Raw genomic sequence first — 18,081 nt, 5'->3', positions numbered from 1 at the left:
ATGAATGTGCATCTGTCTAGGCACAAGGAGTGTCTAGAACAGAGATTCGGTGCTACCAGGACCTCTTGTTGATCTTTACTTGTGGTTAAATCCCATTGATTTCTTCAGGGACTCTTGAGTTTTTGTTTTTGTTTTTGTTTTTGTTTTTTACCACATCCACTAATTTAGTTTAAGTTCTAATTATACTACACATGAATGACAGTAGGGGATTCCATCCTACCTCTGTCTCTAAATCTTTCCCTGCCAAAGTCCATCTTGAACATTTTGTAATGTGTATAATTTTCCTTAAGCCCTTCCAGTGCCAGTAACTGCTCAGCAGTTACTTTCAAATGGAATCAAAAGTAGAGTATAACACTTCCTACTAGAAAACACTTACCTACTAGAGAAAGTAGGTAAAAATACCAAGTCTAACTTTTTTAGTTTCTACACATACCTTCTGCTCTAATCAGAGTAACCCAGCTATTCATTTTTGTTTCTATACTTGTGCAGTAGTCATTTGCTCTGACTTAGGTGACTTTTCTTTATCTGCCAGTTCTATTACTATTTCTTGCCGTTCAGTCAGATCTCCATATGTACTGTGATCAGCCACTTTGACTCTCCTCTGTTCTCTGCTTAGCCAATATTAGAAGTGTTGTTAAATTTTTCTTTGAGAAATGAATTGTTATAAAGTGAGTAACATTTCTTTTTTTTTTTAATTTGAAAGAGAACTTTTTATTACTTTCATGTACAGAAAACTCAAAATTTATCTGGTTTGATGTCCAATTCTTTAGCCTTTGCCTTCTCCAGCTTGGCGGTATAAACCACCAACTTTGCACCCAGGATGTTGCCTCCGCAGTGAGGGCGGATAGCATCATATTCATCACTGTAATTGGTCCTGATAGCTTTCAGTGGCTTAGCCAGAGCTCATTTGTCTTCTGAGTTAATCTGTGTAAAGGCGACAGTGGTGCAGGTCTTCTTGTGGACCCGATGGCTCAGCCTGGCCTTCACCTTGATAATACAGTAGGGAACCCCCATCTTACAACACAGGGCAGGGAGGAAGATAGCCAGCTCAGTGGGATCCACAGCATGTGCAGTTACTACCAGCTGAGCCTTCTTGTTTTACACAAAGGTGGTGAGAATATTAACTCCTGCTGGAGGGACAGGTGACCTCTTAATAGGGACATCCCCTTTGCTAGCAGCTTTCTTCTCAGCCTGGGCCAACAATCTCTGGTTTTTTGTGTGTTTGGTGAGTATTTGTGAGCCAGCTTAAACAGTTGAATAGCTGTTTGGTGGTCCAAAGCCTGGGTCCACTGGTTAATCCCAGGAGGCAGTTTCAGACACTTATGGAGAATAGCTCTATCCTGCTGCAGTTAGATGTCGCTGTGGGCCGTTTCACAAAGCAGATGGGGTCCCTTTTGGACTGGATATCCTGTCCAATACCAGAAGTCTTGTGCCTTTTCTCAAATGAGATTGACCACCTTCTTGGCTTCCTGCTTCCTTGTGACAGCAGGAGTTGGGGCCACCTTCTTCCGCTTAGTCGTCTTTCTTTAGCCATCTTGGGTGGCTAGAGAAGAGCTAAACTAAGTCATTCTTCTTAAATACTTACCTAGGAGGGAGAAATATTGACCTAACCATGAATATGAGGCCTTCCATATTTCCAAAAGTGATTTAAAAAAAAAATTCTTTCCATGCAGTTAGTATGTCACCTATCCTTTTGACACATAACTGAGCTTGGTGACAGGTGTTAGTGATAAGCTTTATTAAAGATAATGATCAAGCTTTATTACCTCCCAATGGAAAGGAAATTTGCAGGTAACTTATACTGTGAGATATGTGGTTCTCAGGGTAGTCCCATACCAAGAGCATCAGTATGGCCCGGCTCGTAGAAAATATGTAGATACTCAGCTCCCACCTCTGCCCTACTATAGTAGAAACTTTGGGGTGGGGGCCAGGACTCTGTTTTGCTAAGCCCTCATGGTGATTCTGTTGCCCTTGAATATGACAGACCAAAGGTAGAGAGCCTGAGGACATTTGATTAATAATATAGCTATTCTGCATGATCTTTTGAAATATCATTTAACTCACTTGTAAAAATTACAGGTAATAGCAACCTATATTAAGGAAGTTGTTTTTTTGTGTTTTTTTTTTTAAGATTTTATTTATTTGAGAGAGAGTGAGGGAGAACACGAGAGGGGAGTAAGGGGAAGAGGGAGGAGCCCCCATGGGGCTCGATCCCAGGACTCTGAGATCATGACCTGAGCTGAAGGCAAATGCCCAACCAACTGAGCCACCCAGGCGCCCCATTAAGGAAGTTTTAATGATGAGATAAATATGAAGTTCTTATAAATTCTTCAAGTCCATGTAAGTGTTAGTTGCAAACTTATGCTGAAGGTTTTCTTTGGTTTGGTCCTTATTCATGTCAGTGACTAACATGGCTCTTGTTCATAGTAGTGACTGCCATTGCTGGGATTAGGTCTAGGTATCATAGGTATCTAGGTATCATAGAAAAGTCTATGTCAGGGCAAGAAATTTCCTTCTGCTTAGTTTTCTTATTTATAAATGAAGGTAGTAAATACTGCCACTCGTACTTTTAAAGATCTGTTGAGATTGCATAATATTCTTACTCTACTTTTGTTGAAAAAAGAGAGAGATTAAGATTAAGTGGGATCAAAGTACTTGCCACAAATGCCTGGCACATAGAAGACACTTTATGGTGGCTCTTTGTTATCATTGTATATGCAGCCAGCCTTTTCTTTTTCTTTCTCTTATCCCACTTTCGTGATCTTAAAGTTCTGTTTTAGTTTTCTAAATCCTGATTTTCTAATTCCAGATTTCTGTCTCCTGTACCAGGTCCTTGGTACATGGACCAGATATCTGCATGGACTAGATTCTTGAACACCTCAAGCACTGTTTGTGTTATTGCACTTTGAGAAACACAGTAGGAGATATCAGTTAAGTATGCCAGCTAGTCATTGACCTAGAATGGTAGTACCTTACCTGATACAGTTACCACCTTTCAGGTTGTGGCTGCTGTAAGTCATCAGTCAGGGCTCTCGGAATTGACTTCTCTTTTGGAAACAGGTTCACAAACTGATTTATAACTAGAATATCCATTTACAATGTGAAATACAAGTGTTAAACAGCATTTTCTCCCTGCCTCTTTCTATAAGAAAACTTTTTCAAATTATAAATATCAGTTGCTTCTTATACTCGAATTCTGAGTGATGGAAGTTAGCTCTGTGGTCTAAGTGCTTAGTGTCATCAGGTTATATCATCCAATCTGATGTATTCGTCTCTACTCGAACAATGTTTTTAACACATGGGCGACTTACTTCTGTCTCTGAATAATGCTATAAGACTGCTGGAGAAATACAAAACATGTCTTGTCTCATGATTGCCCTCCTTGTATGTTCTAAACTGACTGTTAAATTTTTCTCAGAGAGAGGTGGCGTAGAGTGTTGTAGAAAGAGGGCATACATGAATGTATGTAGTACATTCAGGTGATTTGGATTAAATTTTCTTTTTAGAGTCAGAATGTTCCCCCGATTTCTCTGGTACTTTATCATCACTTGACTACTAATTAGAGTGAATACCTTCTATAGAAAACTTGACTCATTTCATTGCATATGGATATTTCTTCATTTCATCCTCAGAGGGTATATTTTTTATGGTATGGAGTTAGGGGTGATCCCTGGCTGAAGCAGTATGATGTACTGATGAGTATTGGCTTTTGGAATTGGACTTGAAATCTGGCTCTGCTACTTGTAACTTGTATGATCTGGGGAGAGATTGCTTAATCTCTGAGCCTCAGTTTCCTCTTCTGTGAGATGGAGGTCATATAATAGTTTTGTAAAATACATAGCAAAGATTGCATGACAGGATTTTATGTGTAATTTTAGGTAACCCTAGAAAAGAACGTATGGCTAATAGACTCCAGTGTTAATCCTATGTATCATTACTGTTTTCTTTTAATGTGTTTGGATTGGGCTGTGAATTTCATCTCCTTTTCTGAGTTTGTTAACTTAGTTTCCAGTCTCTTTTCTAATTGTTTTTTCCCACTCCCAACTTATATATGTATGGTGCTCTTAAGTATGAGCATCTATACATAGTGTTAACTGCCAGTGTACATTTACTGAATTGATTGCACAGAACAGTTCTAAACCAGTGTCACTTCTTTATTATGCTTAAAGGTTTTGTTGTTAGCAATGAGAATTGGTTTAGTCTCTTATAGAAATTCTTGGAAGACTAGGATTTTCCTGGGTTTCGGAATTGTTTCATTCACCTTTTATGATTTGAAAATTCTTGATACAGTTCTAAGAGTATTCTCTAAGGAATGAAGTTGTGAATTACAGGAATATGAAATATTCACTTATTCAGAAATTAACTTTTTATTTGGTCTTTTTAGGAAGGAGACATGCCAATTCATGAACTTCTCAGTCTTTATGGTTATGATAGTACTATTCGACTACCTGAAGAAGATGAGGAGGAAGAAGAAGAGGAAGAAGAAGGTGAAGATGATGAAGATGCTGATAATGATGATAATAGTGGCTGTAGTGGGGAAAATAAAGTAAGGTTATATGCATTTATTAAGATTATAGTCTTTATTCTTGTTTAAGTAGTAATTTATTAATGTTGGAAGTCCCCTATAATCTACCCTGAAAAGTAATAGTTTCATCTGTGTCATTCCAGATTTCTTTTCAGTGCCTCTTCTAAATAAATTTGTACCGACTTAAAAAAACAAACAAACACTGTTGTTTTAAGTAATAAAGGCTAATTGGTAGTTCTATATTCAATTTTCTTACTTGTTTTGAAATAATTTAGATTTATTGAGAGGTTCAAAGATAATGTAGAGTTCCTGTGTACTCTTCAGCCAACTTTCCCTGTTTACATCTCATGTAATCATGGTATATTTATCAAAAATAAGAATTGATACTGGTGCTATACTATTAATTAAACTATAGACAATTCAGATTTCGCCAGTTTTTCTACTAATGTCCTTTTTTCTGTTCCAGGTTCCAATCCAGAATACCATGCTGCATTTAGTGTTTTTGCTTTAGTCTTCTAGTTGTATTTGGAATACTGTAATCTTTCATCTGCAGTAATTTTCCTTACATCTTAAATTTAATTTATTATTCTACAGGAAGAGAATATAAAGGACTCATCAGGTCAAGAGGATGAAACTCAGTCTTCCAATGATGATCCATCACAATCTGTTGCTTCTCAAGATGCCCAAGAAATAATCCGCCCACGTCGATGTAAATATTTTGATACAAGTAAGCGTCATTGGTTGCTGTTGTTTGGATAATTTTTACTATTTAATGTATGATGTAAAATGCCATTTGTTTTTCACTCACCTGTTTGAATTCATTTACTCTGAAATCTGGCTAAACCGTAATGGGTTTTGTTCTAGGTTATTCACTTAGCAGTGCTAGAGCCCCATTGTCCCTGAGTAGATTGCAGAGATTGTTGTCACTATACTACTTGATTTTGAATGTGTTCTTTTTTTCTTAATCTTTTCTTTTTCTTTCTTTCTTTTTTTTTTTAACCATATATTCCCATGTTTACTTTGGGGTGGAGACTTGACATCAGAATGAGGCAAAATTGAGTCCCTGATGTCAGGAGGTTATCTTAAGACAAGGAGAAGAGGCTATAAGTATGCTTTGAGAGCTGGTATAACCTGGATAGGGTGTTGGGCTCATTCTCTCAGGTAAGGAATCCAGGGCCTTGCTTGTACATAGGCTGCAACCATATCAGTTGACCTTGAGTCCAAACTTCTGCAGAGACAGCTTGTGTTTGTTAGCAGGGTCTGGTAAGGCTGTGGGGAGCTCTGTAAGCAAGGTGTCAGACCAGCATTTCCAAAGGGTTTTATTGGCTTCATAAAATGGATCTGAGTTTTTTAAAGCTGTCTGATGATATCTAAGTCTATGCGTGTGTCTTTTAAGGATGACATTTAGGGCCACCTGGCTGGCTGTCGGTAAAGAGCATTACTCTTGAACTCGGGGTTGTGAGTTCAAGCCCCATGTTGGGTGCAGAGATTACTTAAATAAAATCTGTGTCCACTGAAACGTCCATCAATTTGTTCCCCACTGACAGGCTCCTGTGGGAAAAAATGTGTTCTTTTTTTTTTTACCCCCAACACTTCTTTAAATTTAATTTTTCTCATAGTACTTTTATTTTTCCTAGTCATTTCCTTCGTTTTCATTTTCTACTTTCTTTGCCTCTTAGCCTTTTTTAGCTATTTCATAAGCATTGCTTTCTCTAATCAGTGGCTCCCAGCTCTCAAGAACTGCTTTCCTCTTGAGGTGAGAGTATGTTATACACAGAAAGAATGCTGCTAAATTTACTACAGTTGTGAGCTAGTCAGAGATGTGCAGTAGTTGAAACAACATATAATGTATGTATCTTGAATATTTGCATGCTTTATCTGCTCCATGGTGTTTCATTCTAAGCAGGCATCATTATTCTGGATGACTGCTCTTTGGTAAGAAAAAGGCAACCATTAGTGTTACTGGTTTAAACTTGGGGTCTGAATTTCTGTGGTTTAAAAGAAGAAAAACACTTGAAGAACAATAACCTCTCATGAAGTGGAGCAGTGTTGTAACTGATGAACATGGCTATTGCTTCATGTGAATGATTTCTGATACATATTTACTTTAAAAGTGAATATAGTACTGCTAATGGTACTTTATTGTGAGTTTTGGTCAAAGATATGGTCCAGTTGAAAAGTCAGTCAGTGTAAGGAGATTGGTTACTGAAATTACTATGTTAATACTAAGTTTGGAGAAAGCCTGGTATTTTTCCTTTTTCTTCTTAGGTAAATTACCAGAGTTTGTTTAAAAGTGGGATGCTAAGTGACTGCATCTTTTTTTTTTTTTTTTTTTTTTTTTAAGATTTTATTATTTGAGAGAGAGAGAGAGCATGAGTAGGGTGGGGCGGGAAAGGGAGAAGCAGACTCCCTGGTGAACGGGGAAGCCTGATACAGTGCTCTATCCCAGGACCCTGAGATCATGACCTGAGCCAAAGGTCTTAGGTCTTAACCGACTGAACCACCCAGGCACCTCTTTAAGTGACTGAATCTTAAAACAGTATTTATTTCATACTTCTGATCCGGTATTTTAGTTGCGATGTATACAGGGAAGCTATCTTAGCTTTTCCATAGAAAGATTTAATTTTTATATGTAATGTTACCCTTTTGAACTTTGTATACCATTTTATAGTTGAGGAGATGCTGACAGTTTAATTGTTTTCAGATTTCCTACCCCTTTATGTAAAAACATTTTTACTCCAAAATGTAAACAAGTGGCTCTTTGCCTGCTCTGAATAAATCAGAGGTTGGGTTGGGGTGGATGGAAGTCTTCATATGCAGCCTTCCCTTCACATTCTCTCCAAAGTGTTGCTACAAAGTTCTCAGTGTCTCAAGGAGCACTGATTGGAAACCAATTTTTGTTTTGTCCAAATTCTCCTTTTATTAGGGAAGAAAGAATTAGGTTTGGGAACAGATTATTTTGATCTGCTAATTCAGTTTTTTTCTTAAATTTTTGGAAGTAATCATTTACAGAGAATATAGTTTTCTAAGATTAGAATTGTCCCAGAAAGTTTATGGGTTTTTTGTTTTGCTTTGTTTTAAACTGAGAAGGTATTTTTTTTATCAGAAATATCTTGGTCCTATTCTGCAGATACTTTTAGGCCTTCTTAAATGTTTGATGGTAGATGTAAAAATAATATACAGATATACAGATGTGGACAGGATAAACATTTTGTATATTGTCTTATTTATTGTTGTAGATAGCGAAATAGAAGAAGAATCTGAAGAAGATGAAGATTATATTCCATCAGAAGACTGGAAAAAGGTAGTTAGAGCCATAGTTTCCCAAAGTTTAGGTAAATTAAAAAGCAAGTATGATTATTATTTTACTAGCTGTATATTGATAAAGTTGAGGTAAGCCCTTTTGTGACACTTAAATGTTTGGTAGATATTCAGATTTCCCCCTTAATACATTGAGGTAAGAAAAATACTTCTTTTTTAATAAAATAATATAATGGTTTAGAAAGAATTTGACTTTTTTGAGCAAGTCAGTCTCAAACCAACAATAGAAAGTGAAATTTTGAACTAGTGCTGATTTAGATTTTCATTGCACTCCAAAAAGTATCACAAGTAAATTTTTTTTATATATTTGGGAAAGCAGTCGAGGCTTTGATTCTGTTAAGTAGATTTTGTTTAGTAATTTAGATTATAAATTTTTCCATCCCATATTAATATCAGTATTTATAACTCAAAATATATTGGGTGAAGAGACAGATTTGAGCTTCTCAATAACTATGCATAATTTAATTTCTAAAATGAATCTAAGGATTATATATTGACAGAAGTTTTTAATTATAAAATTGTATAACTGTACAACTTATACAGGTAAGTAAAAGAATTAATTTTAAGCTGTTGCAAAGCAGTTGAACTTACTAGGAAAATGTGTCAAATGTCATGTAGAATTTATTAGACCAGATCATTTATACGGAAGAAATGATGTCATTCTTATTGAGAGAGCTCACTCAATTTTGCTCTTAAAAACTCCATTGAGTGTTTTGTTTTGTTTTGTTTTTTTGCTGTTAAGTTTAGTGCGTAAACAGTCTTTTTTTTGAAAGCAGAATAGCTCTAATCATCAAATCGAGTGGACTTTCTGCACTTTTTATGTCATGATTGTTTAATTAGTTAATTCATTAAGAGTTTTGAGTCTTTGCTGTGGCTTTTTGTTGTTGGTGGTGGTGGTTTAGTTTTTTGGTTTTGGGGGACGCCTGGGTGGCTCAGTCAATTAAGTGTCTGTCTTCCGCTCTGGTCACGATCCCAGGGTCCTGGGATCAAGTTCCAAATTGGGCTTCTTGCTCAGCAGGGAGCCAGCTTCTCCCTCTACCTGCCGCTCCCCCTGCTTGTGCTCTCCACCTCCCTCGCTAACAAATAAATAAAATCTTAAAAAAAAGAAAAGAGCTGACATCCTTGCTAATTAAAATAAAAGAATATGTCATAGAGTTTCTATTAGGAATAGTGAAGTATTCAAATGAACTCAGACTGGACTACCCAAGGATTGTGGGCTTCTGCCAGAATTGATCCATTTCTGGATTTCCAAAGAGATGTTTAGGAGAGAGAGACATCTTAGCATATTATGCTAAGTGAAATAAGTCAGTCAGAGAAAGACAATTACCATATGGTCACACTCATATGTGGAATTTAAGAAACAAAACGGAGGTGCATAGGGGAAGAGAGGAAACAATAAAACAAGACAAAATCAGGGAGACAAACCAAAAGATTTTTAAACATAAGAAACAAACTGAGGGTTGCTGGAGGGTTGGGGGTGGGGGGATGGGATAACTGGGTGATGGACATTAAGGAGGGCAGATTTTATAATGAATATGTTATATGCAACTGATGAATCACTGACCACTACCTCTGAAACCAATAATGTATCTGTTAATTAATTGAATTTAAATTTTAAAAAATATGTGTAGACAAAAAATAAAGATATCTCTCAGTATTTTAGAATGATAAAGGAAGGTGTGGGTTAGAATGGTAAGGGAAGGTTAGCCCAGTGCATTATGTGTTAATTAATTTGAGAGAATGATGAATGAATGATGGGGCTGAAGACTGAAAACAAGGACCACAGAGTTACCCACTATTTATGCCCATTTGGGCAAGCATTCTTCACTCCACAGTTTTTTTCTGATTCCTATACCATGCAGAAATTACGATGAAAAGAGCTAAAAACCTTAGAAATCATCTTAAACTGTTACTTTCTACCATATATTCAAGTTTACATATCTTTTCTTTTAAGCTGTGTTCTCTTAAACTTTCTCTTCAATTTAAATTGTATATAAGTATAAACTGTATACAAGTATGCCATATTATAAAATTATACAAATAAATTGTATAAAATTATATAAAAGTGTACCATAGAATATTTGAGTAAGTATTGATTGTAATATTGAGTATTACTATTTTTAATGAAAATTTTAATTTAATTTTTTTTTTAATTTTATTTTTAATGAAGGAACAAAAGCTCAGAGTAGGGAGAACATGGAGGAATATTCCCTTCCTCAGGAAAATTATGTAATAAAACAGGCCACAGTAAATCCAGACTATATGTTTTAGTATGATTTTGTTGTAGTAAAATTTGTCAAGATTCAGATTCGTCTTCTATGTCTTGTAAGATACTGAATTTTTCTAGAAACTAGGGTAGAGGAAACGGCCTTGAAATCAAATTTGAGTCCAGTTTATAGCCTCAGAACTTATTAATAGTACATTCCTGAGGAAGAATTTCTTTGAGTGTCATCTCAGGTATAATACAAGAATAAAAATTTTAGCCTTGTTGAAGTTGGTGAGGATTTAATGAAAATTATACATATGACACTTGATAGAACAAATCAGCAGATAAAAAGAAGTGTTCTAAACTCAGTAGGAAAAAGGAAGTGTCTTTTTTTTATACTAGTCCAAAAGCTCTCAAACTTGCCTCCATGTTAGAATCAGTTAGAGAACTTTTAAATACTGATTACCAGGGATTTCAACCAGAGATTCTAATTTTAACTGGTCTGGAATGGATCCAGGCATCGATATTTTTACAGGTGCCTCAGACAGAGAGGATTGCTAACATAACTGTCTATTTTCTGGTAGGAATTGGTGAGTAAAGTTAAAATAGGCACAAGAAATGGTGATAGGGTATTCTTTTCTTTATACTGGAAAAGATAAAGTTCACCTATAAGAGCAGAGAAAATTTGTATGTGATACTCGTTTTAGAAAATAGACTGGTTTTCCTATATAAGTGTAGCAATAAATTAATTACATAGAGCATGTCTTTGGAGTTATACCAGATAAAATGAGATCTTAGTATCAGTAGGTTGACAAAAATAGGAGAGAGGAACTTTTCAAATGGTAAGAATTACTTAAACTGTTACTTTTTTAAAAAATTAATTAATTAATTAATTTTAGAGAGAGCACATGGGTGGGAGGACACTCTGGGCAGAGCCCAACACAGGGCTCGATCTCACAACCACAAGATCACAATCCGAGCTGAAACTAAGAGTTGGATGCTTAACTGACTGCACCACCCAGGCACCCCTCAACTGTTATTTAAACTGTTAAACTGTTACCTTAAACTTGTACCTTTCCTGCCTACATCTTTATTTTGAAAATGCAATAAATTTATTCCTAACATTTAGCCACCAGATAAGGAAGGGTCTGTGTAATCTTGGTCCCTCTGTTTTGTAGTATCTCATCAGTGGTGATCTCATAATCTTTCTGAACAGCTAGTTTCCTCTGATTTGTGATTTGACTATATAGATTTGATGACCACATTTCCTAAAATAACAGTTACTTATGTTTGGGGGACGTTACTTTTTTCATTTTGTATTGTTTTGTGAAAGTCAGGCACTAATCTGCTTATCCATTTGGTTTGGAGTTTCATCCGTTTCACCTCTACTGAGCTTTATACAAACCCTTTTTGTTACTTTCTTTACCTTAAATCTGTGATTCTCAGACTGAAGTGTGTGTTGGAATCACCCGACAGCTTGTTGAAACACTATTTGCTAAGTCCTATCCCTGGAGTTTCTGGTTCAGTAGGTCTCAGGTAGAACCTGAGCATGTATATTTCTAACAGTTTCCCAGTTGACCTGATGATGCTGACAGCATGGTCCATAGTTTAGATTATAAGTATCTTAAAGGACCTGAATTGGATTTTCTATTTTTCAGGGTGTTTGCAGTTATCTTAATTGAATTATAAGAATTCATTTTTACTTCTTTTTCTCCGTATTTTGAAGTAAAGTTTGTATTCATTGTGTATATTGCATTATGCCCCATTATTACTAATGTTTTCATCCAATCATATCCAAGCTCTTATCTATTATTAACTCATTCATCCTCATAATACTCCTCTGAGGTAGTTAATTGGTTGTGTCTTTTATGACAGAGAAACCTTGAACAAACCCAGGAAGATGGTAAAGCTAGAAAATGGATATAAAATCTGTGTTACTAGATCTTACTAATGTGTCATGTTGTTTTTAAATAGGAGATTATGGTGGGCTCCATGTTTCAAGCCGAGATTCCAGTTGGCATTTGTAGATACAAAGAAAATGAAAAAGGTGGGTTATTAATAAAGTTATACAGCTTGCATTCATGCTTTTGAAGTGATGAACTGTTACTTTATAATGGAAATAAGATCATGACAATTTGTTACCATATTGATTTATGAAGGAGGACTCTTCATTATTTCTATAAGAAGAAATGTTTACCGTTTTTTCCAGTTTGTCCATAGAAGTCTAACAAGAAAAGATGAATGCCTTTTTGATACTGAGTGACCTAAAATATCCCAGCTTTTTATTTCTTTTTTTTCATATTTTAAATAATAGCCTTTTATAACTTGTATAATTTAAATTTAAAAGTTATTTTATGTCAAGGGAAGTTGTTAGGTTTAAAAAAAACTCAAGTAACAATGATATAAAAAGCTTACTTTAAGCGTTGAAACTTTTACTAAAATTGAGTACTTTGTTATTTGTTTATTTGTAAAATAATTTGGGAAACAACTTCTATACTTTTACATAATTTTTCCATCATTTTATCTAAAAATTATAAGTTAAGTCATAAATACTTAAACTTCCAGCAACATAAAATATTTGAGGACTTAAAGTCTGTTTCAATTATTTGCTTTGGGTGAGTTCCAGAAAGAATGTTGTGTGTGTGTGTTTAAGGAGTTCATGTGTAGTATGAGATCATTAATTAAGTGCTAGAAGTCTTTCTTCATTTCTTTTATTTCAGTTGTTTTCTTCACATTTCAGTTTACATAGGCAGAGCCTTTAAAGTTGTAGAATTCTTTTGTTTGTTTCCTTTTTAATATTCTCTCCAAAAGCTTCCTTTATGTATTAAGTATGTACCTGCTTTCAGGGAAGTAGTAAATAGAGACAGTAAAGGAACTGCACAGGCCAGTAACTTCTAGTGATACAAAAATGTTTTAGGGACACCTGGGTGGCTCAGCCAGTTAAGCGGCTGCCTTCGGCTCAGGTCATGATCCCAGCGTCCTGGGATCGAGTCCCACATCGGGCTCCTTGCTCGGCAGGGAGCCTGCTTCACCCTCTGCCTCTGCTTGCCACTCTGCCTGGGCGCTCGCTCTCTCTCTCTCTCTCTCTGACTAATAAATAAAATCTTTAAAAAAAAAATGTTTTAACACACCAGTAATAACTTGTGCTTTCAAGTTAATTCCTGCAACATACAGGAACATTAAAGTTACCTATATGGAGTGACTTTGTTATATAGTGAAATTTTCTGCATATGTTTTGTCAGTATATTGTAATTGTGTGCAAAAATAAGTGAACCATTGGCATTTGTATTTATTTTTGTCATTGAATTTTAAATACTATGTTTTCCTTATATGCTATATAATGATTAGTACATGTTCACCATGGAGTTCTTTCTACAACTAAAGAACTGAAAGTTAGACATTAGTTCTAATTTATGAAATTTTTTAAAAGTTTTGACTATGAAAAATAATAGTGTCTATCTTAGAAAATTTTGTATTTTGTAGGTGGGTAGGAAAGTATCTTGGTTTTATATGTGGCAGGTTAGTGTTAGAGCTAAAGGTAGTTTTACTTATCTCTTAATATGTTTTGTTTTAACATGTTTGTACTGTCAGATGTCACAGTAAATGATCATGATCTCTAATTTTCAGTGTTTTAAATTTTGGTTTAATGCTTTCAGTTTTATTATAATTTTAGAAAGCAGTTTTATACATAATTTTTTTTTTCAGGAAAGGTATGATTTGCGAAGCTCTCTTACCATATGAACTTAAACATTTAGATTGTGTGAGGAGCAGACTAGGTTTAGCAGGTGATACTATGTGAGAGGGATCGCTGTGGTAGAGGGACTTTCCTCAGTTTTGTATTTCTAGGAATTCAAACTTTTGTCATGATACCCAGAATTTGTCACCGCTTAGGATACCCTGTGCAAACAAACCAAACACGTGTGAAACTTAGGTAAACTACACCTTTGGAAAACAACTGTTAAAGGGATATTGATGATTAGTGCATTCTTTCCCTTACAGGATAGAGTTTGTTTCATTGGTTTGGTGAGCACACGTTCAAAAAGGAGAGTATTTGGTTTGAGTGATTTTGATAAAAATGCCATAAAACTAATATACTTTTTACCTTCACTGTAGGAATTACTTGACACAAATGGACTGGAATTTTTTCACTGATACAAGGAAGCCCTATTACTAAGTATCCTGGAAAGACATTGATAGATTTTTTTCCCTCTGATACCGGATTCTTTTTTTACTAGACTCCATGCAGCTTATATATTCCTCATCAGTTATCACTTCTGTTTCAAGCAATGATATAAATAAGATTTGTTACAATTGTGTTTGAGTCCTTTTCCTTTGAACCTTTATTACATAGTCTCAACTATGCAATTGACATTTTCCTAAATTTATGTAAATTAGCGCTTAAACTCAGCACAGTGTATTATAATCATTTCTCTATTCATTTTTATATCCTTAATACCTAGTATGATTCTGTTACATAGATACTCAGTAAACATTTGGTGGCTGAGTTATTAGGTAGGTGCAGAATAATGTTAACAGAACTGATATGGAGGCATTAAACTTCGATCAGTACATAGGCATTGGGCCTTGGACATGTTTACTTAACTTCTTTTTCTCCTCATCTATAAAACAGCTATAAAAGAGCATTTATTTACAGAGCCTGTTACGAGGATTTACATGTGATGTTTTTATGTGTCACTTTAACAGCATCATGTCTGGCACATAGTAAGTGCTCAGTGAGCGGCCTTAATGTTCAGTGGATGATTAATCTTACCCATTATTTAGGTATAATTATTATTATTCAGATTTTCAGAAAGCATTGGTTTATGCTGTTTTACTTACAAGTGGCAGAAGCGCAATTCAGTTAGCTTCAGCAAAAAAGAATCTACCTATTGCTTAACTGGAAGGTTCTGGGTGGCTTCAAATATAACTGGATTTCGGGGTTATTATTAGATCAGCTGTCCCTCCCCTTTTCCTCTTTCGTTTATCGCCAGACAAGCTAAGATGGCTCCTGGGAGCTCCTGGCTTACACTTTACACTGTCCTTGTAGCTAGAGAACCCACAAAAATGAGAACTTCTGCATCCACCTTTGTTCCCCCTAAAGTCCTAGAGAGAACCTCTGTTGACTTAGCTTGAATCATAATGAGCCAGAAGTAATTACTGTGACCAGAGAGAAGAGTGAGTATTCTGGCTTGCCTTGGCTCATTTATCTGTTCTTGGGGATCCAGGGTGTGGTGTCTGCCCCTCTCAGACCAGATGGAAAGGATTTAATTCCCAAAGAAGTGTTGAGTAGATGAAAAGCATGATTTTTCAGTTCTGTGTGTGTTTTGTTTAATGTACTGAACTGAACACTGCAGCTTTTGTGGTAAGACTGAATTGAATGCTGATAAACATCTTAGAACCCAGAGAGGGCTGCTGCCCCCACTCCCCAACTAAGAACTATCTGCCCAAAGTGTCAGTACTGCTGAGGTTGAGAACCCTGGACTAGATTGATTGAGAATTGATTGGGCTACCTAGAGGGATAAAGATCAAGAGGATAAAGGAGCTAAGGTATTTTCTGGACGAATTTTCATGCTTTCTTGATGGAGTTTTAGAGTAAGGAAATGATGGTTGGGAATTAGGAAGCAATGAATAGCAAAGGACCATGTAAATCATCATTTCTAACGGACATTTGACAAATTATTGATTCTTAAGTTACTGAAACACGTGTTATCCTTAGTTGATGTTGATAATATTAAAAAGGCAGTTCATTTTGCTTATACATAGGAAAACCTCAGCTGGACAACTTAAAATGTAGGTCATTAATCATAATGTGACCTTTAAGACCATTTTTGATATAAACCTCATTATACCATAGCTGATTATAGATTGGCATTTTCATCCTCATAATATATTGATTAGGTTGAGTTTTTACTTAGGCATTAAAAATAGAATAACACTTTTTTTTAACTAAAACTAGAAGTTAATATAAATTTATTCATTGGGAATTAATTTCCCAGATTGCAGAAGTTTGTGGATTTTTGGTGGTGGTTTCTCAGCTTTCTACATTAGTTCCCCACCACCACTACCACACGCACCCAGTGAACTTCGTTGAATTATTTTGACAACCCATTTTGTTTGTTTGTCAACCTTCTTACTTAAAGTGCCATAATAAGCACTTCCCTAACTAAACTTGTGTGCTCTTATGTCCTGAACTCCCACTTACTTGTAATCCCATGTGAGTTATATCTGCCATCATATATTTGTTTTTCCTTTTTAAAGATTCTAATGTTTAGCCTTTGTAATTCATTCAGAAAGCAGTAGTTTCAGAGGATGCTATTACATTTCAGTGATTGTGATCTTTTGAAATCCAGCATGTTCATATCACTTTATGTAATTATGATAAAGGGTATTTGTTTCTTTTTGTTGCTCTTATAGAGTTTTTCTCTTCATATATTTATAGATGTTATTTCTCTTCTGTATTTTAGTGTGTTTTACCATAGTGGTATTTTTTTGATATTCTGAATACTTGGCATTTAGTTGTTCTACAATAGACACTTAATAAAAATTAACTGTGTTGCCTGTTTTATTTAGAGCACAGTCAAAAGTCATATTTTGTTAGAGTGAAACTTAAGTGGAGAATAATTTGGTCTCTTTCTGAAACCAGTAAAGGCAGTGGTTTATTCTCTATGGAAATGCTAATTGTTCTCATCCATGGTTACTTTTCAGTTTGTTGTAATTGTATAAAATTAGGTGTATTCTCAGGGTCAGGGTCTGGCTTGTCATTTGGTGCCATTTGCTGATGTTTGTGTATTCAGCTTAACTAGGGTATCTGTATCCTGTGGCAATCTGAAACTTACAGAATGATTCCAGAAATATCTTCCAGGTCACTTGGGCTTGTTTTATAAGCCCAATATAGGGATATTTACGTGGGAGAACACTGAGGACTCAGGGACCCACCTTCCATGTTTCTAAGGTTTTCCTTGTAAGGCTTTCACCCATCGGTCTCAAGAACACAAAAACTATAGTCTACCTGCTTCAGTGAACAGAGGCTAAGCAGAGAACAAAAAACAATAGTATTAATTAATTTAAAATAATTGTATTTTTACAATTTAGAGTTTGACTAGGATTGTACCAGCAGGTTAGAAAAGGAATGAGGTTTACTAAGGAAAATTTTCTTGAGATTGTCCTTGTATTTTAAAGAAGAGTATCTGTTTCGGGGAACAGAAAGTTAGGAGGATATTTTAAAGTGTGGGTGTATAGTTGGGGTGGAGTCTGAAACAAGGTAATTTATATGAAAACACCTAACATAGTGCCTGATACACAGGACATGCTTAATGGCTGTTAATTCCCTTTTTATAACACAAGGAACTTTGACACTTTCAGTTATCCTCTGTCTCTTAAATTCAGTTTATCTTTAGCTGGCTCCTTCTTGTTGGCATTCAAATGATTGTCTCCTGTGTTTAAAAACCAACAAAACCAGAAAGTTTGTTCAACTATACTTCCTCTCTGGCTGCTGCCCCATCTCTTCCCTTACAACTGAACTTTTCAAGAGTTCTCTGCTTTCTTTCTTCCCTTTCCATTTACTCTTCCGTCATCTCCAGTGTGGCCTGGGCTTCCATCTTTTTACAAAAACAGCTCTTGAAACATTTACCTCCTTTGTTAGTAAATCCAGCATACCTGTTTCCGTTTCCATACTGGCCATTTAACAGCATTTAACTCCTGGAAACCTCTTCTTCCCCCTAGCTGTGATGGTGCCACTTTTCTGGTATTTCTTTCTATCTTGTGACTATTCCTTAACTACATTTCCTTAACTACATGTCTACATTTCCATCTTCCTGTCATTTTGAATTGCTCTCATCTTAGGTCTTCCTTCTTTCCTTGCACTTTTAAAATTGTGATAGCATTTAGACTTTAATCTTATTCTAATGGAAATTCTGATGAAAGCTAAATGCTTTTTTTTTTTTTTAAGGAAAGACTCTCGTTTTATGAAAATGACTTATGTTCATTTTAAGCTTCATAGCAAAATATATAAAAGTAAGAAAAATGATCC

General features: G+C 35.4%; 1 protein-coding gene and 1 pseudogene across 8 annotated transcripts in view; one reads left to right on the top strand and one right to left on the bottom strand.

Annotated features, from left to right (window-relative positions):
* The window catches only part of MIER1 (MIER1 transcriptional regulator), a 63,865-nt gene that overhangs the window by 29,184 nt on the left and 16,600 nt on the right, over positions 1-18,081 (top strand). For all 7 annotated transcript variants that reach the window (XM_080800292.1, XM_080800298.1, XM_080800293.1 and 4 more), the window contains 4 exons: positions 4,385-4,546; positions 5,120-5,252; positions 7,765-7,829; positions 12,027-12,099. In XM_080800292.1, coding sequence (XP_080656418.1) covers positions 4,385-4,546; positions 5,120-5,252; positions 7,765-7,829; positions 12,027-12,099 — 433 coding nt within the window. The remainder of the gene's footprint in view (positions 1-4,384; positions 4,547-5,119; positions 5,253-7,764; positions 7,830-12,026; positions 12,100-18,081) is intronic.
* LOC308340725 (large ribosomal subunit protein eL8-like) lies at positions 736-3,020 on the bottom strand (annotated as a pseudogene). The gene is made up of 2 exons: positions 2,977-3,020; positions 736-1,524 (listed from the first exon to the last, which is right to left on the bottom strand). The product of its transcript is annotated as a large ribosomal subunit protein eL8-like (transcript).

This window comes from Martes martes, assembly GCF_963455335.1.
Source record: "Martes martes genome assembly, chromosome: 4".
In the NCBI taxonomy this organism is placed as follows: Eukaryota; Metazoa; Chordata; class Mammalia; order Carnivora; family Mustelidae; genus Martes; species Martes martes.
The sequence above is the reverse complement of the archived record's forward strand: the minus strand, read 5'-3'. Positions and strand labels throughout refer to the sequence as shown.